Source organism: Choloepus didactylus, chromosome 14, assembly GCF_015220235.1.
Source record: "Choloepus didactylus isolate mChoDid1 chromosome 14, mChoDid1.pri, whole genome shotgun sequence".
Classification (NCBI taxonomy): domain Eukaryota; kingdom Metazoa; phylum Chordata; class Mammalia; order Pilosa; family Megalonychidae; genus Choloepus; species Choloepus didactylus.
In genome coordinates, this window is record NC_051320.1 from 2,701,989 (window position 1) to 2,726,270 (window position 24,282).

The window sequence follows — 24,282 nt, forward strand, 5'->3', positions numbered from 1 at the left end:
GAAACTCTAGAGGAAGAAGGTATTAGTTTTATACTTTAGATATGACAAACTAGGAGTTTTCCTTTCATGTTTTCTAGGCAGAATTTCCTATCTGATCCTATGCACTTGAATCCAATTTCAAATTGCCCTTTCCTTATAAGGCCACTACACCCAATTGCTCCAGATCCAAGAATCTTGTCAGGCAACACAATAGCTTAAGAAAATAAGAATCCCCATTTAGCCCAGAGAAAGATTATCTCAGGCAGAGAAAAGGCCAGAAATGGAGCCTGTTAACGCCCAAGGCAATGACACTGCCTCAACCTTATGGCCCAAAACTGTCTATTAATCACCCTTACGCAGGTCCCTCCTTCAGGAGACATTTTGTTCATCTCTGTATCACCTCCCCTCACACTAGCCTCTAATGGAGCTGCCTTGGTATTATTCACTGTGGTCAGTAAAAGGTAGAAGATGGCAAAGGCTACAGAATAACACCTCTGACCACACTTTCTGACTTTAATTGCAGAAATCAGAACTCGTAATACCACACAAAAATGGGTTTTCAAACCAAAAAGATTTCAAATACAAACAGCCATGTGTTTTTTTTTTACTTAGCTAAGTACGTTCTTTGAAAAAAAAAAAAGTTTCCTTTTATTTGTTTCTTTCCTTTTTTAAAAAAAAATTCTCCAGTGTCATATTAAAGGCTGCACTACCTGAATTTGCTTAAATCCCTTTCAGCACTTATGATGCTGGTGAATGCAGAAGCCCGGTGTCTCAGCCTTGTTTTAAACATCAGAGCAGCTTAAAATTGAGGTGTTACTTTGAATCCAAAAGCTAATGACAGCATTGATTACTGACCAGTATCTATTATAACAGACACCAGTCCCTCCATGCTAGAGCCCATGGAGTTTGAATTGGTGTATAATTATAGCGTGACACCCCAGACAGGCCTACTGGGGTTACTTCCAAATACTGTGGTCAAGAATGTCATTAAAATCACTTTTTGAACCGAAACCAAATGCCTGATGGACAGTCTGGACCAGGACCAACAACCTACAAAGACCATACATGAGATGACCTGAAGGAAAGAACTAGGCTTTGAATAAAATTATCAAGTGGATGACTGATTTGCATCCTCCCCATCCCTGAAAGCATATCCTATTACTCTGGATCCTTTTTCACCTAAGTCCCCATGATGCCAAACAGAACACAGAATAAGGAGACCAGACTTCAATCTAAGGGTTTCCATATGCAGCACTGGTTTGAGTAAATGAACCTCTTAGAACCTGTCTATCCAGTAGAAAAAGAATGCAACCAACTTCACTGGCCTGTCAACATGACAAGTTCAAGATCTTAGCAACTAATATAAGTAGTTAATAATTAAGATTTGAAACTTTCCCCCCAGAAACTCACAGAACCTGGAAACTAACCAGAATTCTTCCTTCTCTAAAGACAAAGAATACATACACAATGTTGTGGTAGGGTAGATGATTTCCTGGGTTCTTTTTTAAATATATTTAACTTTATAAACTAAGGACTGGACTCCAAGGCCAATCCAGGTATCTTACTCACTGTCACACCCTCACTGTCTACATGATATTTTTAGGTATATATGGTGTGCTTTTGGTAGAGGTAGTGATGAGGGCGATGTTTGGTAGGATTCTTTAGTAAAAAAAAAAAAATCTGTGGGGGGATTATCCTCTCTTATAAAGGGGTAGGAGATGAAGTCTGTGGAAGAGAAATCACTGTGACCTCCTACACTCATTTTTACTTTGGTTACAAACTTAAGAAGTCTGCCTTATTATATCAATCCTTTTCCTATGTCCCCTCATGCTCCAAAAACTCTAGACTCTCCCTTCCAGTGCAGAACTCCAGGAATTTCAATTTGATTTCACTTATACTTCATAGATTTGCCTAAGCAAATTTTTATGCAAAACTATATCCTGGCATAATATTACTCTAATTAAGATGTTTATAAATACATTAAAAATAATTTTGACTGTTTTCACCCCAATTTACAGACTTGTCAACAAAATAGATCATGAGGATACCTAGTTACATTAATTTGCATTACTCTTTAGTTAACAGGGCACTATTACTAGGAATAACCAAGATTACTTTCTTTAAATACTCAAATCAGATCAGCACTTTCTCCAATACATTGATGTTCTCTCAAACCACTGAGAGCACAAAACTCAGTATGATTTATGTTTTTGTAGGCTCTTTCAAGGGACCTAATTATTTCAGCATAACACTGTTCTACCTACATCAAATTGGTGTGTAAAGCCTAAGAATGACACTACATCAAGTCAGCAATAAATTCTGGATTGACAGTATTTTAAAAGTTTATTGAAGTGGGGTCAGGGTTACATGGCAGCAGCTGTTGCAAAGCGAGACCCTTGGAGACACCGCTGCCGCCAGCACAGTTGGAGACCAGAGCCGACCCTGGGGGTTCTCCACTGGCTCCACTCTGTATCGATGAGTCAGAGAAATCTTGTTATTTCAGAGTAAGATGGACAGTAGCTTTGATTGTGATTGTGGTGAGCTGGAGCCACCTGATCACTAACAAAAGACTTCTGCTAACCAACAGGCACCAGACTTCCTGTTGAAATATATAGCAGCAAAGGAAGACAAGAAGCAAAAGGGAAATAGTGCTTACGAGCAACTTAGAGTGACACTGCTCAGGACCAGTCCAACACTGGATGTATATGCACTGTGAGGAGAATATTCAGAGAAACCTGTTGTGTGCATATGTATTCAAATTTTTGTTAAATGTTAAATCATTTAGCACAAGTAAATCTGAGTGCATATCATGTAATTTCATTCTGTTTTTCTTGAGTGTTTTCTTTAAATGTCTGCAGAGTTGCTGCCCCTTTCTTGAACTATGAGTACTGCAGTCTTTCTCATTCTCAATATGAGAAGAGCATTTTGAGCTTTAGATCTAAGGGGAACTCAACAGGCTGGTTGGCAGATGCAATGAACATCAAGAAACCATCTTACTATGGAAGCAAAATTATTTTTTTTCTCCCTTTTTGAAAGATCTTCCCTTTTGATGCAGTTTTTTTCCTTTTTACACAAGTTCAACAATTCAAAAGGAAGAGGCAACAGTAAGGGTTTCAAAATGGAGGAGGAATTTGAAAGTCTCATGAACATTCATGGTTTTGATCTGGGCTCTAGGTATGTGGACTTAAAGCCATTGGGTTGTGGAGGCAATGGCTTGGATTTTTCTGCTGTAGACAATGTGCAACAAGAAAATTGTCCTTACTGATCCTCAGAGTGTCAAACATGCTCTACATGAAATCAAAATTCTTAGAAGACTTGACCATGATACCACTGTGAAAGTTTTTTAAATTCTTGGTCCTAGTGGAAACCAGTTAACAGATGATGTGGGCTCTTACTGAACTGAGCAGTATTTACATTGTTCAAGAGTACATGAAGACAGACTTGGCTAATGTGCTGGAGCAGTGCCCTTTACTGGAGGATCATGCCAGATTTTTCATGTATCAGCTGCTACGTGGGCTCAAGTATATTCGCTCTGCAAATGTACTGCACAGAGACCTCAAACCAGCTAATCTTTTCATTAATACTGAAGACTTGGTGCTGAAGATAGGTGACTTTGGTCTTGCACAGATCATGGATCCCCATCATTCCCATAAGGGTCATCCTTCTGAAGGATTGGTTACTGAACGGTACAGATCTCCATGTCTTTTAATTTCTCCTAATAATTATACTAAAGTCATTGACACGTGGACTACAGTCTGCATCTTTGCTGAAATGCTGAGTGGTGAAACCCTCTTTGCAGGTGCTTGTGAACTTAAACAGATGCAGCTGATTTTAGAATCTATTCCTATTGTACATGAGGAAGATTATCAGGAGCTTCTCAGCATAATTCCAGTTAGAAATGACATGACTGAGCCACACAAACCTTTAACTCAGCTTCTTCTAGGAATTAGTCGAGAAGCACTGGATTTCCTGGAACAGATTTTGACGTTTAGCACCATGGATCAGTTGGCAGCAGAAAAAGCACCCTCCCATCCTTACAGGAGAATATATCCTTTTCCAACGGATAAGCCACTTTCAAGTCATCCTTTTCATATTGAAGATGAAGAGGATATTTTGCTTATGGATGAAAGTCACAGTCAAATTTATAACTGGGAAAGGTACCAAGACTGTCAGTTTTCAGAGCATGATTGGCCTATACATAACAACTTTGATACTGAAGAAGTTCAGCTTGACCCAAGTATTGTCTAATGTCACTGATGAAGAAGTACAAGTTGATTCTCAAAAATATTTGGATGGAAATCATGGAAAGTATCTGGAGGATCCAGCTTTTCATACCAATTACTCTACTAAGCCTTGTTGGCAGTACCAAGATCATCATGAAAACAAATATTGTGATCTGGAGTGGTAGCCATACTTGTAACTACAAAATGAGGTCATCATCATATTTAGATAACTTAGTTTGGAGAGAGAGTGAAGTTAATCATTATTATGAACCCAAGCTTATTATAGATCTTTCCAGTTGGAAAGAACAAAGGAAAGAAAACTCTGATAAGAAAGAAAAGTCCAAATGTGAAAGGAATGGATTAGTTAAAGCCCAGATAGCTCTAGAGGAAGCATCACAGCAACTGGCTGAGAAAGAAAGGGAAAAGAATCAGGGATTTGACTTTGATTCCTTTATTGCAGGAACTATTCAACTTAGTTCACAAATGAGCCTAATGATGTTATTGATAAATTAAATGACTTGAATAGCTCAGTGTCCCAACTAGAATTGAAATGTTTGATATCAAAGTCAGTAATCTGAGAAAAAGAGGAAAAAGGATTGGCAAATTTGGCTCAATTAGAAGCCTTGTACCAGTCTTCTTAGGATAGCCAGTTTGTGAGTGGTGGGGAGGACTATTTTCTCATAAGCCAGGTTTGTTGTGAGGTGAGGAAGTATGAACAAATTGACAAGGAAAACACACCAGTTACTTGGACAGGTTCTTTAGGAGAAGACAGGAAGCTTGGGAGAGAGGAAATGAGGAAGGATCTCTGAACAACAGTGGGGAGTTCCTCTTTAACCAGCAGCTTGAATCCATAGGCATCCCACAGGTTCACAGTCCAGTTGGGCCACCACTTAAGTCAATACAGGCTTCATTAACACCTTCGGCTATGAAATCTTCCCCTGCAAATCCTCATAAAACATCCAGCAGCATTCTGAAACATCTGAACTAAAGACACTCAGCAGACATTTCTCCTTGTATTCTTCATGAAATGTGTTTTGTCTTTTTTATGACTAGTGTTTGTCATTTTTTACTTGAATCAGATGGTGTCATTTTAGTAAGGATTTCATTAGTTTTTGGTTTTTAAAATCCAGACTTATTTTCTACATGTGAGAGAGTTTTCATTTTAACTCTCATTTGTACACAAAAATTTTAAAAATAGAGCAAAATAATGCAAAGCAAGCAGGGACAAAAATAATGCACTAAGACAAGTAAAAGCATTCTCTCCTAGAACAATGATCTGTTTTACAGGAAGCAAAAATCTTGCCTTGAAATTTACACAGTGAGACTGTACATAATTGCATGAAAATATCTATTTTTCCCTAGAACATTTTTTCATTCACGAGTATTTTCAAGTTTTTCATATTGTACACATTTCTTAAAACATGATACTAGCAGCAACTAAAAATGAATGTCAAATTTGGTACCCATGTGTTACCTACCTGAAGATAACAAAAGTATGTGGCAAAACATATGCCACCCATAGTGCTTCACAATAGGCCCTTCTATTTAGCCAGCATTTATTATAGTAAACTCTTCTCAAGATTCACTCACTGTTTATAAATGTTCTGGTATGCCTTCTTTATAAAATCGGTATATTTTCTGTATTTAATTATAGAGAGTTAACTTAGTTTTTGAACTGTATTTGTAAATACATTTTTTCCATTTGGCTCTATGATTTGTTGCCTACCTCACTGAATATTTAATGTCGGCTTATTCTAAGGCTATCCACAAACTTAATTTACTTAAGTGTCCATTTTAATTAAAGTGCTCACTGTGTATAGGAATTTATATTTTGGAGGTGCTTGATCTATCTACAAAGAAAAATTAGGAATTACTTTATTATAAAATGCTCCTACAAATCTTAATTGTGTTTACTTTTTAAAACAACTGTAATATTAGACTTGTGTGCATGGAAGTAATTATGATACATCATTATTGTAGTTTAAAAATTGTACATGATAAGACATTTTGTTTTTTACTGTGTGTTTTTACTGAATGATCTATTTCCTGTCCCAAGGCAAACATGAATAAAATTAGGTTAAATGTAGCATGTGTCATTGCAGTTTCTCAGAAATTTGTTTCTTCTATTTTATTTTTACTAAATACTCTCTGTATCTTTGGTTATCCTGTTTAAAGAAAAAGGACCAATAAAGCATGGCAAGCAAAAATGTTTATTGAAGGGAAAGATTATTTTCTTCACAAAGATTTATATTCAAACTTTTAAAACCCTCACAACTTAACCATAAGTCAAAATTATATAGTCCCTTCCCTAAAACTGAATCACTAAAATCCCAAAAGTTCAGGAAAATAATAAATCACAATTCAGTTTAAGAGAAATAAAATGGGGGTTGAGAGATAGGTTTTGTGGGGTGGCTTGCCTTTTTTCTATGTACACTGCTTGTTCTAGTTTGCAAGTGCTACCATTATGCAAAATACCAGAAATGGATTGGCTTTTATAAAGGGGATTTGTTAAGTTACAAATTTACAGTTCTACAGCCATAAAAGTGTCCAAACCAAGGCATAAGCATGAGTATACCTTCATTGGAGAAAGGCCATTTGCATCCAGAAAACCCTTTAGCTGGGAAGGTACATGGCTGGTGTCCGCTTGCTCCCAGGTTGTGTTTCAAAATGGCGTTCTCCAAAATGTCAAAGCGTCAGCCAATGTTAGGAGTCTGCAACTCCAAGCTTTCCTGAGCTAAGCCAGCAACCATCTCGGTCTGGCCAGCATTTTTAAAGGACTCCAGTAAAGTAATCAAGACCCAAGCCAAATGGGTGGGGCCACACCTCCATGGAAATAATCTAATCAATAGGTCACACCCTAATCAAAGGTGTCATTCACAGGGGGAAATAATCAAAAGTTTCCAACCTAAGAAACATTAATGCATCTGACCCCACAATATTGCATTAAAGAACATGGTGTTTTGGGGGACATAATATATCCAAACCAGAACATTATACCCTCTGGACCCCAAAAAGACATGATCTTTCCGTATACAGAATACATTCATCCCATCAAAATATTACAAAATCTTAAATCATTTCAGTAACAATAATTAGGTACAAGATCCCATCAAAATCAGTTACAGGCATGGTCTCTCCTGAAGCAAAGTTCCCCTCTGGCTGTGGACCTGTGAAACTTAGAACAAGTTTTCTGCTGTCAATATACAAAGGCAGGACAGCCATAGGATAAATTTTCCCATTGCCATAGGGAGAAACTGAAAGGAAAACAGGGTTCGAGAGAACAAAATAATTCCTAAAACAACAGGGTAAACTCCATTAGATTTCAAAGCCTGAGAGTCATTTATAGAATGATTTTTTATCCTTTGACCTTGAGAGTGCAAGAGTCCAACAGTTTCCAAAGGCTTATGCGGCAGCCTTGCTCTTTCCAAAAGCTGGGGTGAGTGCTTCAACATATCCACCCATTGGGGTGACCAGCTTCTTAGCCCCACCCTCCTCAAGCATCGGGGTGCCACCTGAACTCTCCCTCTCTGAGGCAAAGGCTTTCTCCAAACAGTGGGGTGGTGGCCAGACTCTCTCCAATCCCCAGGGAATGTGCTCCACCCTCTCTGAGGCCTGGGGCGGCAGCACTCTTCCTGAGCATCCAGATGGAAGGCCTGGGCCCTGCCTCTGGGGCACACTCACCCTTTCCACATGTGTGGGTTGCTGTGCACTCCTTGCCTGAGATTTCTTGACTCCAAACCTCAATTTTCATGATTCTGTCCTTGAAGAAAATTTTCCCTCTATTTGTTCCTTCTCTATCCCCTCTAGTCCAGGCCAGTGATTCTGTCTATAAAGATCTCGTGAAAATTTTGTTTGCCTCCCATATTTTCTGAAGATGTCTGGATTAGACTAGCTGGTCTCAAGGCAGATTCCAGGCACCTAGAGATTTTGGACAATCCTGGATTCCAGGGCTTTCTGGTGTGGTCCACTCATTTGTACATTTATAAGTATCCTTAGGGACCACAGGGGTTAGCCAGATGGGGGTGCTGGCTCCAATAGTCAGCAGCTCTACACAAGGCATTTTGGTGTGAGCTGGGCACATGCTACTTGCTTCAAGACCTGTGGGGAACTCTTAAAAGGCTTCTCAATCTAGGCTTCCCTGGAGTTCAGATCTGAAAGGACAGTAAACATTTTCTTTATTTTTTTCATCTACGTAGGATTTTTTGCAAGAGCCCTTTGCTGTGAAAGAAGGCATATCACTGCTATGACAGGTGGGGATACTGAGGCTCAAGTGGTCCCAGGTCACATGGGAAGGAGGGACAGAGGAGACAGAGCTGGTCGGCAGCTCCAGCCTTCTGAGCAGGGCCCATGAGAAGTGCTCCTGAGGCCTGATGTCAGGCCTGTCCTCTAAGCATGTGCCCCAGAAAAGGCAACTGATGCAGCCATTCGTCAAAGTTTGTGGGTGGTTGCTGAGGCCACCTTGAGACCCTGCTATCTATAAGAGTGCTTAAAACCATTTTAAAACTTTTTATATAGAGGAATGCTTTATTTGAATACCATCTTATGCATAGGTCCAATTTAGAAAACTGGAGTTGGGCTGATATGGCTGCAGGGGCAGGCAGGGGCATCTTGAGGCCCCAGGTCCCCAACAGCAGTGCTGAGGGCTCCTTATACAGTAGGCTGGTGCTGACTGAGAGCCCTGGAGGTGTCATGATGCCTAACGCTTTGACTTTGGGTTCAAAAGAAGGAGGTGGGATTCTGACTCCCTGGTGAATCAGCCTAGAGAAGGGCCAAAGGATCCCATGCTTGCCATGTGCATTGGGCCATCTGAGCTGGGTATAACCTGCCTCCACATCTTTCCTGGCCAGGCCCCAGTAGCCATAACCTGCTACTCATGGGGTGGGAAATATTTCCACCATATTACATTTAGTGAGGTTAATCTTTAAAGATAAGGATTACAACCTTCCCTTTTTTCTTGTCCTTACTAAAAGGTATGATCTGGTTTTCTGCTTCAGTAAAAGTAGAATGTTCAAGTTCAGATCTTGGTGCAGGTCAATGGCAGATCTGCTCCTATGACCTCATTCCAGGGTCTGGCTGGGACAGCTCACAGTGGAATGATCAAATGGACCTCCTTCTCTTAGATGTCAGGGATCACACCCCTCAGGGACTTGACCAGATATCTGCACCTTGTTCTTGCCAAACAGCTGGAACTCAATAGTGGACAAGCTGTTCCCAGAAGCTCTTGTTAGGCTAGATGATGGGCCGGTGTGACTTGGTCTGTATGTGGGCATGCAGCAGGGACATGGCATGGTACTTCATGAAGAAGGCAAGGCTGACGGTGTCTGAGCAGCTCTGTTGGTGGTGCAGTACAGCAGGGGTTGGCCCTGCTTCAGGCCCACACTGTGGATGTGATTGGCAATTGGGTCAAAGAAGTTGTAGAGGCATGCACTGGGTGCACTGACCACAGGCACATGCACGTACTGGATGTCCTAATAAAAGGTGCTCACCACCTCCCTCTGAGACATCGATGACAATGTTGATGTAGCTGCTGGACATCATGAGCTTGGTGTTGGTGGCCAACCCATTGCTAAGGTACAGCCTGCTGCTAGTGATCCATGAGAGGCTGTGGACCGTATGCTGTGGGAACTGAACAGGGAAGGCCCATGGGGTATTGTCATCAGGGCAGTGGGCAGCAGTGTGCAAGGAGAGAGGGCTGAAGCTTTCTGCTAGGCTTTTAAGGATGTTGACAGGATTCAGTGACAAGTCAGGTGAATAACATAGGGCTTGGCTCAGAGTAAGCACTCTATAAATGATAACTATACATCTTCCTCTCTGGGCCAGATCAGGGCACCTCTCCCAAAGGCAGATGGGTGGGTTCCATGAAGATGCAGCTGCACAGTCAAGGCTCAGGTTGGGGTGAGAGTGTGGAGGATGCAGATGCACAACTTCCCAGGCCATTGGTCACAGGTGACCTGAGCTCATCCATGGCTTCTGTGGACACTGCACAGTGACCACCCGGCCCTTTATTTTTTGTATATTTTTCGCAATTTCACTGAAGCTTTTGTTGCCTCTGTTGGTAATATGACAGAAATTGAAAAAAATACACTTGAACATATAGAACATACAGATATTCACTAAAGATAATCTTAACCTCAAGTTTTTTATATGTAGGCACGTCTAATTTAATACGTTTTACTATTAAAAAGGTATTACATTTAAAAATGTTTACCTGTTTTGACATTTCACAAAAAAGAAACTGTACCTGTGGTTCAGTTTAAAATAAATCAGAATGGGAAGTTTACTAGAATGAAGTCTGAAGCACTTATGAATTAAAGTAATTCAAGTTGTCTCTGTGTGTGTCTCTCTCACAAACACACAGACTCACACACATATGGCCATATGTGTAAACATTTTGTAGTACAAAATGTTCCTTGCAACCAGGCATTTACCCTCAGAATAATCAGATCACTTTAAATCAGTGTTCTGCTTTCAGCCCTAGTAGTAGTTTTAGATGCCACCATAGAGTGAACAACCTTAACTTTTATGCTACATAATTATATTCAAAGCTTTATGCATTTTTGTTTATATTGATGCAATAATTATAAATGTTTGGTATCAAAATGATGACAAACACTAATTTGTTGAAAAGGTCTTGCATTTAAAATGAAAAATCTTTAAAACCCCAAGGCACTGGGCCAAAAACCAGTATCAGACTTTTATGAAAAGCAGTTTATATTGAAAAAGACCCTAATGGAATCTCATTTCAAATCACAGCACACTTGAATTAATCAATCAGAAACAATAACTCAAAATCTTTAAGACAGGAAACAAAACATTATGACATTTTTGTTATAACATTGTGGATTTTATTCTTGAATTAGAAGTACGATTGGATATTAATATTATATGGGGATAGCTTTCTAGTCAATTTCAGTATCATATAGATGAAAAGCTGTTTTAATGCCATTGTTTCTTAAAGTAATTTCTACGTCTGCGTAAAGTATACTGCTAAAGTATATTCCTTTGCAAATTTCTACACAAGATGTTAGATTGTACTTGATATACCAAGCAACATCTATTCCTATTACAAACCATAATCAGGCAACATTTTAAGTTTTACATTTTTTAACTTGACTTACAGAAATGTTTTAGAAAGAAATAACCCCTTCTTCACATGTTACTTAAGTGAAAAGAGAAACAAGCATTTTCAGCATGAAAGCAACCCGTGGGTTTTGTAGTGGAAAAGATGCATACAAGATGACATTCTGCTTTGATCTGAAAACTAAGTTAAACAGAGTGAAATGAAAACAGTAAAGAGACTAAAGAATTTAGAAAAATAAAAGCCAGATTGATATTTTGCACCATGGGTATGTTTGTTCAAAAATATATGCTACTGAAGGAAATATTTGGCAACTATGGTGATTAGCAGTTAAAGCAATGTCGACAGAATAAGAAGTCATCAAAAAAGCACTATTTGTCTGAAAGAGAGCCATACCTATATTATAAAGATTGAACTTCATGGCTCCTAACAACTGTTCTGGTTTGCTAAAGCTACTATTATGCAAAATACCAGAAATGGATTGGTTTTTATAAAGGGGATTTACTAGGTTACAAATTTACTGTTCTAAGTCCATAAAAGTTTCTAAACTAAGGCATCAACAAAAGGACAACTTCACTAAAGAAATGTCAAATGCCAGTGGTGTCTGGAACACTTCTGTCAGCTGGGAAGGCATGTGCCTGGCATCTGCTGGTCATTTGCTCCTACAATGCATTGCTTTCTGCTTCTGATTCCAATAGCCTTCTCTTTAAGAACCTGGGAGTTCCTTCTTAGCTTCTCAGGGGAAACTCTGGGCATCAGATCTTACTTTAGCAACGCCAAATGTCTGTTTTCAAGGGCTGTCTCCAAAATGTCTCTGGACATCTAAGTGCCTCTCTCTGTGTCAGCTCTTGTGAGTCCTCTTTGCTTCTCCCAGGGGCAAACTCTGGATTACATTTTTAAGCTTCTCTCCAAAATGTCTCTCTCAGCCTTCTTTTAAAGGGCTCCAGTGATCCAATTAAGACCCACCCTGACTGGGTGGGGTCCTATCTCCATGGAAATATTCAGTCAAAGGTCTCAGCCACAGTTGGGTGGGTCACATCTATATGGAAACACTTAATCAAAAGGTTCCACCCTAATCAAAAGACTAATAAGTCTGTCCCCACAAGATTGCATTAAAGAACATGGCTTTTCTTGGGTACATAATAGATTCAAACCAGCACAACCATTCCCAAAATTTAATTCCTTTATCATCTTTTAAATTACGGGAATTTCATTTGTGTTTTATAGGATGATGACCAAAACACTCAAAACAAAGCAAAAAATAATCCTTCAGTCCTACATTTAGAATATTGTTTTTTGTAACAATCTAAAATATTCAAAACAAATTAAATAGCTTAGCTTATTTGACAGGCATATAAACATTTCCGAATCATAATGAAGTCCAGTTGTGTGAAGTGCAATATAGAAAGGAATAGAGTTTACCATTATGCATGCATTTGCTAAATAAAAACTCCCTGTGAAAAATATATATATGCACACACATACACACACTTGTGTGTGTGTGTGTGTAGGATAAGTGCAGACTAATTTTGTAGAACCTATTTGAAACTGAGGGTGTGAAGCACAATAAACTGTTCAGGTAGGCACTAAATTATCCCCCAAATTTTTCACATCAGTTATTTTATCAGGTACTCTACTCACATCAACAATGCATGTAATTTACCAGGAAAAAAATATCCTCTGAATCTGAAACACAATTTCAGATCTGGAACACTTAAATGTATCACTCTCATTAGAAGTGCTACAACCACAGTCTTTGCAACTAGCCCAAAACATATGTTTAAGAAGTTTTTTTTTTTTTTTTTGAAATTGTGATGTTTATATGTTTAATTCTTATACCAAACTGTTTTCTGATGAAGACAGCATTTACTTTATGTGAGAATGGAAACCTCAAAATAATCACCATGAAGCTTCTAAGACTAAAGGGAGAATAAAATATGATAGTCCACATATATAAGATGAACTCCAGTGTTGGGATTATAAATGTTTAGAACAGCCCAAACTAGAAGGCAACGCTCACCAGTATTAGAAGAATGAAATAGGACATGGTCCAAGATGTATCACTAAAGTTTTGTCTCAACCCTCAGTCTGAATTGTGAGGACTGATCTTCAGTTCACTCCAGCCAGCAGAAATTGTGCAATTTTCCATTGTATTTATTGTACAGACTGTGAACACTCTAGAAGTTTCCTTTACTACACTGTAGTTCCCTTTGTCCCAGCAATTTAAGGGCATGCAGTTTTCACAAAGTCATCAATAAGAACAGGCCATACTCCTATACTTCTTCATCATAATTAGACATGTCATCTGCAGTCATTGTATTGAAGTCTTAAAGAAGATTCCAAGTACCTTTCCATATTGATTGTTTATGATGTTCCAAAATGTATTCCATAAGTCAAGGAATTTAAAATTTCCATTAAACACTAAATTCCTGTAGGCAATGGCCTTTTCTAGATCTAATCCTTTTTGTCCTTGATTCTTTGTAAATTAAAGGTAAACTGGTAAAAATCCTTAAATTGTCCTGGTTCTTTCAATTCGTGTTCTATCTTGGTATCAGGCCCTTTGGTTTTTCTGTGCTGTCGTATTCTAATTCTGTCATGCCGTGTGTGAGCTCCTGTTTGGAGAACTTGCACTGTGTTGATTCTCAGAACTTCCACACAATGATCAACACTCTAATGTTGGCTTGGATCAAGCCCCAGTCATCACAGAACTGCTGTCTACCATCTATTCCAATTTTATTTTCACCTTGGAGATCTTTGTATCCATTGTACAGTTGTTCTAAATCCTTTCTATCATATGATCCTTTTCCACTCTCATATACAAAGTTCAGGATTTGGGGAAAAAACTTTTCATTGCAACATCTAACTTTGAGTCATTTTGAGATAAACAACTTATTGCTGTTTATTCACTGGATTGGGTGAAGATCATAAACTGACAGAATTTATCCTTCTGCGATGATTTCAGCTTGTGCAAGCTGGTGTCCTCCAGTTCTCTCTCCCCCTCCTCTGACCCTCAGTGAACCCAACATGGTCTGGCAGCTTTTCTCCCTGGCTCCCCTGGATCCTGCCCATGTGCAGTGAATCCACATAGGAAGGCAGAGGGACCTGTTTGCTATTTATTTTTAATTACACCCTTGTTCTAGTGAATTCCATGTTTTTGTCCATAGAGATCCAGGGTGCCTAATTTTGAGCTGTTTCTCCAGGATCCAGAAATACCCTGATAAAAAGAATTGAGTCGAAAGTACTTATTCAGGGAATAAAGGAAAAGTATTTTCAACATTTTATGAAGTTTACATATTTAATTGAAAAATCTAATCAAAATGAGAAGGGTGTGTCCTGTAGAATGAAGCCTTGTATAGATTTAGTATCTCTGTCATCAGGGTGTGTCACCTCTAATGTAGCACTGATTAGGTTTATTAGCTGTTATTCCCTGTATAAACGGAAGACACAATAGAGGTGGCATTTCACCAGAGAAGCAGCAGCTGACAGTACAGTACCTAGGAGAAGAGAAAACTGCTGCTTTCCTGGGGAACCCACTTCAGAATCTAGTTGACCTCAGTGTCTCCATTTAATCAGAGGTGAACCAGCCTCATTCATTCCCATTTTATAAATCCTGTCCATTTTCAGACACTTTTTTCCTCAAAGCAACACCTCAAAATCTTTAAATTTTACCACTCTCTCCTGCTGTTTCTCTATTTACTTCATCTCTCTCCGAGTTGACATCAAACATATATTAATTTATCATTATGTATTCATTTATGCTATAAAGGGGACCACCACTTGTATCAAGCATTCTGTGGTGTAATTAGGGTAAGAAACCATAGGAACATATAAGAGAACCATGGAAATTTAATATTTGATAACCTGAAATCCTTGTTATTAAAATAATAATAATACTTTTTAATTTCAGGAGAGTGCATTTAAAAAAGTAAAATGACAAATTATTGCTTTCAGTATCAGATGCCAGTGACTAAAATGAAAATATATTGTCATATTTTTTTCTTAAGAAATAATATTTTCTTTACATCTAAAGAGATATCTTAATTTTTCAATTATGTAATTTTTTTAATCTTCATTTTATTGAGATATATTCACATACCACGCAGTCATACAAAACAAATCGTACATTCGATTGTTCACAGTACCATTACATAGTTGTACATTCATCACCTAAATCAATCCCTGACACCTTCATTAGCACACACACACAAATAATAAGAATAATAATTAAAGTGAAAAAGAGCATCAATTATGTAATTTTTAAAATTTGTTACAACATTTTATTTATAGAGAAATCAATAATGAAGCTCTCATTTACTCCAGGAATCCCTAATATATTGAAGCTTGGAGGCTTTCTAGTCCTTATGGCTTCAGCTAAATCTTGAAGAGACCTACACTGAATATTCTTTTTTTTCTTGGTAGTAAAATATGTACATTCTACAATGGTGTAATATATGCTTTCCTTGAATATAAACTTCTAGCACAAATATTTCTCTTTCTATAGAGTCATGCTGATGCCCACAGAATGAATGTTGGTAGATTGCAAGTCCTTTAAGGGGTTAAAACAAACAAATAAACAAAGAAACAAACAAAAAAATGGGAAGAATTCCCCTTCTGCAGATTGTCTATATTACTGTTGAAAGCCAACAAAACACAAAACAGGGAGGCTGCTGAGAAAACACATAAAGGTTGCCTTTGGGAAATTAGAAGAATGGCTTAATTAAAGATCATAATCTGTTTTCCTTTATTGCATCTACACAATTTACCTAAAAAGAGGGTAAATATCTTATAAAATATGCATAATTTAATTAGACTTATCATGATTGGCATTCCACTTAATCAAGGAGGGTTCTTCAGATTCTATGTCTCCTGAAGTTATCAATGGTATAAAAAGAAAGTTTGCCTTCAAAACAATGTTTTTGCTAGGGAAAGGAACTCGGAGCTCCAAAATGTAGTGCTGCATACTCAATAGAGACTGCTTCATGGTCTTTCCCAATTTATTTGAGTTCTAGTGAGCATTGGAGAGGATTTTTACCAGGAGGGACAAATTAAAATTTAATCAGAAGATAATTGTTTAATCTGACCTAGGCATTTGGGGGCCGACATTCAAGAGGGTAGGTAAGGATGTTGTAACATATTTCTCTGTATTTAAAATGTATAAGTAGTGGCCAATGTGAACCTTACCTGATCTTACCATTCAGAGGTTGATTTTTCTGCTTTTAGTCCACTAGGGCAGAGAGACCATAAATAGGTGGTTGGATGGAAGGATAGATAGTTTGATTTTATAATGGCAAATTTGATGAGTTGCCTGGAGGAGAACTAGCAATTAAGTGGGAGTGGAAGGGCAAGGCTAACTTTACTGGAATTCATTGAAGGGAGCTCTGAGGAATTGACATTTAAACTAAGATTGAAAGAAAATGAGTGTGGTATGGGAAGGTATGTTTGTGGACTGAGGTGGAGGTGAAGGGTGAAAATAGTCCTCAGTAGTGACAATAGCAATGTTTAATTGTGCTTAGTGGTTTAAAGATGACATCAATCTCTGAATGCTGGTGGAGCATTTAACTAAGATTGGAGACTGGGAAAGGAGTAATACTTATATTTTGGGTGTTGAGGAGATACTCTTACGATATATTTCACTTTATGTGCATATAATTAAGCAGGTAGCCATGTTAGCTTTGAAATGGAATCCAGATAAGTGTTTTGTCACTTTCAATTTACAGATAGCTAAGGAAGAAATTAACAAAATTGAATAAACTTGTGAACAGACCAGTACAGTGCATAAAATGAGAGAAGCAAGGCTAAGATTTAGTTTCAGGATGTTCTGATAATGTTATTTGAGGAATTCTGTACAGTGGACATGAGAAAGAAGTGTCTAGAGTACTTTGAATATAATCAGGAGATGCGATGTCAGAGAAAGCAAGGAAAAAGAAAGTTCTAAAAAAGGAGATTGTGGTCCGATTCTTTTGTTCAAGTAAGGATTTATTTTGGGGGAGATCATTAGTGATCTCCAAGTTTTATGAATGAGGATATCAGTGTTGATTTTTGTGAGTCAAAGGGTGAGATGCATGTGAGGATACTATAGGTGCACTTTCAGTTTGTTAAAGGGGAGATGTGGAGAGCAGGAACTTGAGAGAAAATACATTCACAGGAGTTTTGCCTTGTTTTTTTTCAAAATGGAAGACTAAAAAGAAATGAGCTTAAATGATGAAATTGATTGTGAAGAGAGGGAGATAAATGAGATTTAATTTTTAATTAATATAGTTCACAACAAAATATAAGATTGGGATCAATTGGAGACATTGGACTTGGCCAGAGGTAACATGGCTTTTCTATTTAACAAGAGAGAAGGAGTAACTGATGTGCACACAATCAGGGATATTTGAAGATATAATGGTATTAAAGTATAACATGGAAGTTACATATTCCATCTGCTTAGGAGGTGTAATCTCATCTGCTGAAAATGAAAGTAAATGATAGAGTTCATGAGATTCAAAAGGTTTGGAGAAGGTTTAGAGTATTTATGAAGTATGCAGAAATGATTTAATTAGCAACACGTAGTACAGTTGTCAGGTAAATTTGAAAACCTCTAGGGTTGTGAATCTGTGCTTTGTTCCAGAATTAATATATTACTCAAGTACTGTGCCAGATATAGTCACAGGAAATTGTAAGTATTTGGATTCACTGAATATTGAGGTTTCGATTGGTAAATGTGTAAAATAGAGTCATGATATTGCTCTTGATTGTACCTGTTGAAATTACAGAATGTGGACCAAACTGGGCAGTAAAAATGAGAGGGAGAAGATGAAGTTTGTTGAGGGGGGTCAGTGCACTATAGTTCCCAGGTAGAAGGAGAATCTGAGTATGGGGGGTATTTTTCTGGAGAAACTAAGAAACGAAGTTGTGGCCAAAGGGTGGGAACTCTGATATTTGATGTGAGAGGGATATTCCAGGTAAAAACTTGTGAGTGGTGTGTAAAATTCCAGGAATATAAGCTTACTAGAGAAGCAGAGTGTGCCAGTTTGGATATATTATTTCCCCCAAGAAAAAGCCATGATCTTTTAATCCAGTCTCCTGGGATATTTGGATTAGGGTGTTTCCATGGAGATATGACTCACCCAACTGTAGATGATAATTTTGATTAGACTATTTCCATGGAGGTGTGGCCCTGCCCATTCAGCATGGGTCTTGATTAGTTTACTGGAGTGCTTTAAAAAGAGCCAAACAGGCCCAGAAGCTTGCTGGCTTAGCTCAGAGATGCTTGGAGTTGTGCACCTTGGCTGTAGGCTGACACAGACATTTTGGAGAGTGCCATTTTGAAATGCAACCTGCAAGCAAGCGGATGACAGCCATATGCCTTCCCAGCTAACAGAGGTTTTCCAGATCCCAGTGGCCTTTCTCCAGTGAAGGTATACTCATGTTTATGCCTTGCTTGGGACACTTCTATGGCTGTAGAACTGTAAATTTATAGCTTAATAAATCCCTATTATAAAAGCCAATCCATTTCTGGTATTTTGCATAATGGCAGCATTAGCAAACTGGAACACAGCAAGGTTCTAATTCTAACTGTCATTTTCTTGCTAAATAAACCATAAACAGCAGGATTATTGGGATGATTAAATAAACACAGTTAATCATCAAGCAAGTCACATATAATACACCTTTATTTTCTCTGTTTTCTGGGCCTCAGATACAAATTGATGAATTAAGCCTACTGTTGTTTATGACATATTATCATCATTTGTCCATAAATGCATTTATTTATTAACAGTGTCTTAGGGGATGATTTATTGGTTATAAGTATTAATGCTTTCACACCACATATACGTGCAAACACACATATCCCACATATAGAGAAAGAAAGAGAAATGCAGGGATGTTCCCACAAATGATGATTAATATGGGACAGGACTACAGCAACCACTTTACTAAATTATTAGACAGAACAAACAGATATCCTCACAGACCACTTCATTCCATATTTTCTGAGATCCTAACATTCTGTGGATTGTGGGACATGACAGAAAACTTATGACCATGTACTCTTCTTACTTTCTTAGGCAGGGGATCTTGAGGTCTTGATTTAGAGGATGGACATCACTGATCCCTCCAAATGAAGTTAGTCCTTGAATTGATAAACCCCATCATGAAATAATTTTGAATCTGCATGATAGATACCTGTTCTGGGTCACTAGAGCTGCCATTACGCAAAATATCATAAATGAATTGGCTTTTTTATAGGGATTTATCAGGTTACAAATTTACTGTTCTAAGGGCATAAAAGGGTAAAAACTAAAGCATCAACAAGAGGACACCTTCACTGAAGAAAGGATGATGGCATCCAGAACACCTCTGTCAACTGGGAAGGCATGTGGCTGGGTCTGCTGGTCCTTTGCTCCTGGGTTCTGGTTTCAAAATGACTTTCTCCAAAATGTCTCTGGGCTTCTGTCTCTCTTAGCTTCTCTCTGTCAGCTCCTGTGTATACTTTCTTGTTCTTCCAGGGTGTTTCTCTCTAAGCATCTGGGGGTCCTCTCTTAGCATCTTTGGTACAAACTCTGGGCAACATCTCTTAGCTTAGCATCTTTAAACATCTTTCTCTCTGCATCTCCAAGCATCTCCAAATGTCTGGGATCTCAGCTATCTAAAGGACTCCAGTGGTCTATTTACAACCCACCCTGTTTGGGCAGGGTCACAATTCCAAGGAAATAATCTAATCAGAAGTTCACACCCAACTATAGTGGATTAAAGGATCATGGATCTTCTGGGGTCCATAATAGTTTCAAACTGGCACAGTATTCAAATCCATTAGGGAAAGATCTGAAAGTCATGTTTGAGGGGTTAAGGGAGTGATCTTTCCAGAAACCCTGAGGAGTTGTGCCAAGATGACTTAGGGGAAGTGCACACTGAAGGCCAGGGGCAGGATAGGGCAGGAATAGACCTTGGAGGACCAATGCTAGTGCATAAACCAAGAATACATAAATCTGAGAATTTCCATAATATTTATCTGCAGGGAAAGACCAAAATCCACATGTGGTATTAGTTAGACATACCTATTTTTGACTCATGTTGGGAATTGAAAAACTCTTGAGCATCATGGGATAATTAACATGTGAAATATGATGATTTTCATGTTCCTATCTATAAGATATCTGTAATCACATTTTCATTATTAGTAACATGAGCCATTGCCTTCTTATATTTGAATTTAAGGAGATGAGTGCCTTCCCATGCTTCTCTTAGATAGACTACATTTTCCTGTTGGTTGGACTTGGTGGGGATGCTTCCAGTTGCGGGTTTGGGTGTATATGACAGGTAGGTCTGGAAATCTGGGACAAGTTTTGAGTATCATGGTTTCTTTCTCCATCCTCAGCATTGGATGCTTAGTGCTCAGACTGTGACTGAAAAGCCTGAGGAAGACGGTTGGTGGTAGAACTACTGACAATGCAACCACTGGTGAGTAAGGAATTGCTGTTTATACTGAAATTAAACCCTATCCAAGGGTGCAGATTTCTCCTAATGGCCTGGCACACTCTAAGTACACTCATGAGATACATATTTGACACCATTTATATATACCCAGGATCTGGTATAATAATGGTGGGCAATGAAGTGAGTAATAAATAATCTTCTATCCGCCATTTACACTCATTTGTTCAATCCTCTATTAAGGCTGTGTATTCACAGAATAGATTTGAGAGGATTAATTTTCCTCATGCAGCCTATGGCCTAAGTCGGGAAGTAATTCACTCATTCATTATGTTAGTGGTAGTACTGTGCTTAGGATTGTGAAGAATACAACGGATGGAGATGACTAACTGGAAAACTTTACAGCCCAATAGGGAGGCAGATGTTTCATCAGGTGGATTCTATCAGTTCCATGTTATGAGTGCTAGGGCCTGGGCTATGTCATGTTCAGGAGAGCACAAGAAGGAGAACAGAAAAGTCAATGAAAAGTAATATATTTATTTTATCCAATAGAAAACTTTTTAAAGTTTTGATAGAATATATTTTCACATTTTGAAAAGATGGTTGAAATACTCATTACCATCTTGTGGCCAGTTAACCATTTTCTCTCTTGTAAACAACATTAGTACAACTTTAGTAAGTGGAAGCAATGAATAGGAAATATTGTTTCCTTATTTTAAGCTGTGCACACAGGAGGAGTATTGTAGGTATAGTAAAATTTTAGGACCAGTGAAAATATTTTAAGAACTAGCAAGAGAGAGACCAGAACCAATAGTCTATTTATCCATGAACAGAGATTAAAGATGAGTATACAAGAGACACAATGGAAATTGCAGTTTGGAGATCCAGGAGAATATTGACTATGGAAGGCCTCCTACTACAGGAAGAATCATCCTAGGACTGTACTTTTAGTATAGCAGTCTCACAGGGCCCTGGGTTTTGCTACTAAACAGCCTACCCTCATATCTCTTAATAAACACCTGAGTTTTGTATATCCGAAAGAAGAACCTACAGTTCCAAAGTTCTGTATAAAGCCTGGACACTTATGCAGAATTATGTACATTGCTTCAAGTCTTTCTGCCATTTTAATGAATAGTAGACCTATCACTTGTACGTAACAATTGTTATTTAGATAGGAATCATCAGCTCATTGGATTTTTCAAAAGTTGCAGCATTTTGTTAAACCATTTCATATAAAAGGAAACTGAGATCATTACAGATGCCTCCAGTTGGCTAAGTTGGATTTTAAATTTGTGTCTGGGTGGAGGTCATGTGATCACACAGTGGGTTAGTGAGGGAACAATACATGAAGAAAGTTGTTTATTACTGCTATGTCTTAGGGAGAGAGGGTGCCATGAGGAGGCAGTGGAAAGCATGAACAGCCCAGTCATGTGTGGGCAGCACACATGCTGAGGAAAAGGGACCTGTGGGCTTGTGCTTTTCATGTGTGCCAGCGGTGTAGGTTAATAGATTTTCCACAGGAGTCAGTGATTGGTTAATTTAAAGCAAAATCTTGTGAAAAGGGAAGGATACTCAGGATTGCATGGTTGAGGGAATGGTTACCTTACCATTTGGGACCACCTGGGTTCTGAATCAGGCATGTCAGTGATGTGAGTGGTGACCAAAGATGTAGGATTGAATTCTGGGGAGTCAGGCTGCAAGGATGGAAAACTCTTAACTAAGCAAAGGTTGGTGTTGAAGCAAATGGCTTGGCCAAAGTAAGATGGATGCTAAGGCAGAACACAAAAATATTTTGGTAGGACAGAGGGGAATAAGTGAACAATCAATATGTTCAAAAGTGGCAGATCATGATGAGTCAGTGAATTTACTTGAATTTAATGGAGGAGATTTTGTTATGGATTCTCAAGAGAAAATTTTATGATCACCATCTGGAAGTTATTATAAGATTTTTTGGCAAATTTTCAGTTTAATCACACCATATGTTATGCAATATTGCCTTATGGTGAAGTTTTATGTATTCAGAGTGCACATGTCTCTGGGAGAGTAACTGATAGATGCTGGGTTAGCAGTAAGAATGATCTAACAGAAATTCCAAACACAGTCTGAGCTTTTTACGTACCCAACAACCTCAGTGCTGTCATTTCAACCAAACTACTCTGGATATTGTTAGGGAAAGCCTTGTCTGAACCCAAATGCCTATGTTGTTTCAGGAATCAGTCACCTTCAATGATGTAGCTATAAACTTTACCAGGGAAGAGTGGGCCTTGCTGGACACAACTCAGAGAAACCTATTCAGAGATGTTATGCTGGAGAATATCAAACATTTGGTCTTTGTGGGTGAGTTTCTCAAAATTTTTTTCTATCTATATAGCTTTCTATTTATCCATCCATCCATCCATTCATCCTTCTAATCTATCATCGACTTATTCAAGTATCTAGACAAATTCACCATGTGCCACTCTCATCTCTGTGCTGATTCTTTCATAACTGTTAGGACTACTTGAAAGAAACTTTGTCTTTTTACTTCTTCCTTGTATTTCATTTGTCCCACCAGTGGTTTGTGATCTTCCTGACTAAAATTTCTTGTCTTTCTTGCTGCTCAGTCTCCAACATTCAGAACAATGTGAGAACTCAATGAATATTATTTCTTTGGATAAAGTAAATATTCTCAGGATAATATTTATACTCTAGGGACTGTGGAGAAGTTTCAGCACACAGCAGAAAAATAGAAGGCATACACTTTTCTGCAGAGAACATAGAGTGTTTTGGTGGAGCTTATGTTTATTGGATTCTTTAATAAAATGCTCTTCAACCACTGTGGACTCATAATTTCTCCTTGTATGAAAAGACTGTGGATACTATAGTCAGTGAATTTGGGCATGGGCATCAGCATGTCCTTAATGTCTTTGACTGAAGTTCAGGAGTCATCCTTTGGTGGAAAAGGATTATCAATATACTGTGTTTAAATTACACTTCTTTGTGCTGCTTGTCGGGACTTATCATATTGTTCCTCATAGCCTGCCTGGGACTTGATGACCATGAACTTATTTCATCATAGCAGTCAAAGTCTATGCTTCTGTTTGTCATAAATAGGGTATCAGCTCTGCAATTCACAAATGCTTTCCCAGTGGGAACAAGGATTAAGATTTTTCCAAGGAGTGTCCAAGTGAGTTCTAGGACCCTGTGTTTCAATATGAGGAGGGCCATTGCCTATGAATGAGCAGGTCCTTAGAAATATCAACTGAAGATTTCCTTAATTGAGTGATATTCTCTGAAAGGTAGGCTATGAATTTGGGGAAAATCTCCTCAAATGTGTAATTATTCCATACATGTATAAATCTCCAGTTGAGAATCCACTTGTGATTGTCTCTAGCTTAGGGAAAAGGATATTTGTGTACTTACAGGAGCTAAACTTTCACATAATGGCCCTTTTCTGGTCCTTCTCTTTGAGGATTTTCCCTCTCCTTGTCACCTAATGTCCCATCTTTTCATTTTCCCTTATTTAATATTGTAAATATCTTAGTGGTCAATTTCTGGAAAAGTTTGCTACTTCCTAGAGTACACCTTAATTTTACATTCTTT

At 38.2% G+C, this 24,282-nt stretch overlaps 1 protein-coding gene and 3 pseudogenes across 2 annotated transcripts in view; 2 read left to right on the plus strand and 2 right to left on the minus strand.

Moving 5' to 3' along the window:
- LOC119509046 (zinc finger protein 596-like) overlaps nt 1–24,282 on the plus strand; it is a 66,057-nt gene that overhangs the window by 36,707 nt on the left and 5,068 nt on the right. For both annotated transcript variants that reach the window (XM_037802860.1, XM_037802862.1), the window contains exons 2-3: nt 20,645–20,727; nt 22,911–23,037. In XM_037802860.1, coding sequence (XP_037658788.1) covers nt 20,716–20,727; nt 22,911–23,037 — 139 coding nt within the window. In that variant the 5' untranslated portion in view covers nt 20,645–20,715. The remainder of the gene's footprint in view (nt 1–20,644; nt 20,728–22,910; nt 23,038–24,282) is intronic.
- LOC119509047 lies at nt 3,098–6,193 on the plus strand (annotated as a pseudogene).
- LOC119509572 lies at nt 9,286–10,139 on the minus strand (annotated as a pseudogene).
- On the minus strand, nt 13,474–14,260 carry LOC119509049 (annotated as a pseudogene).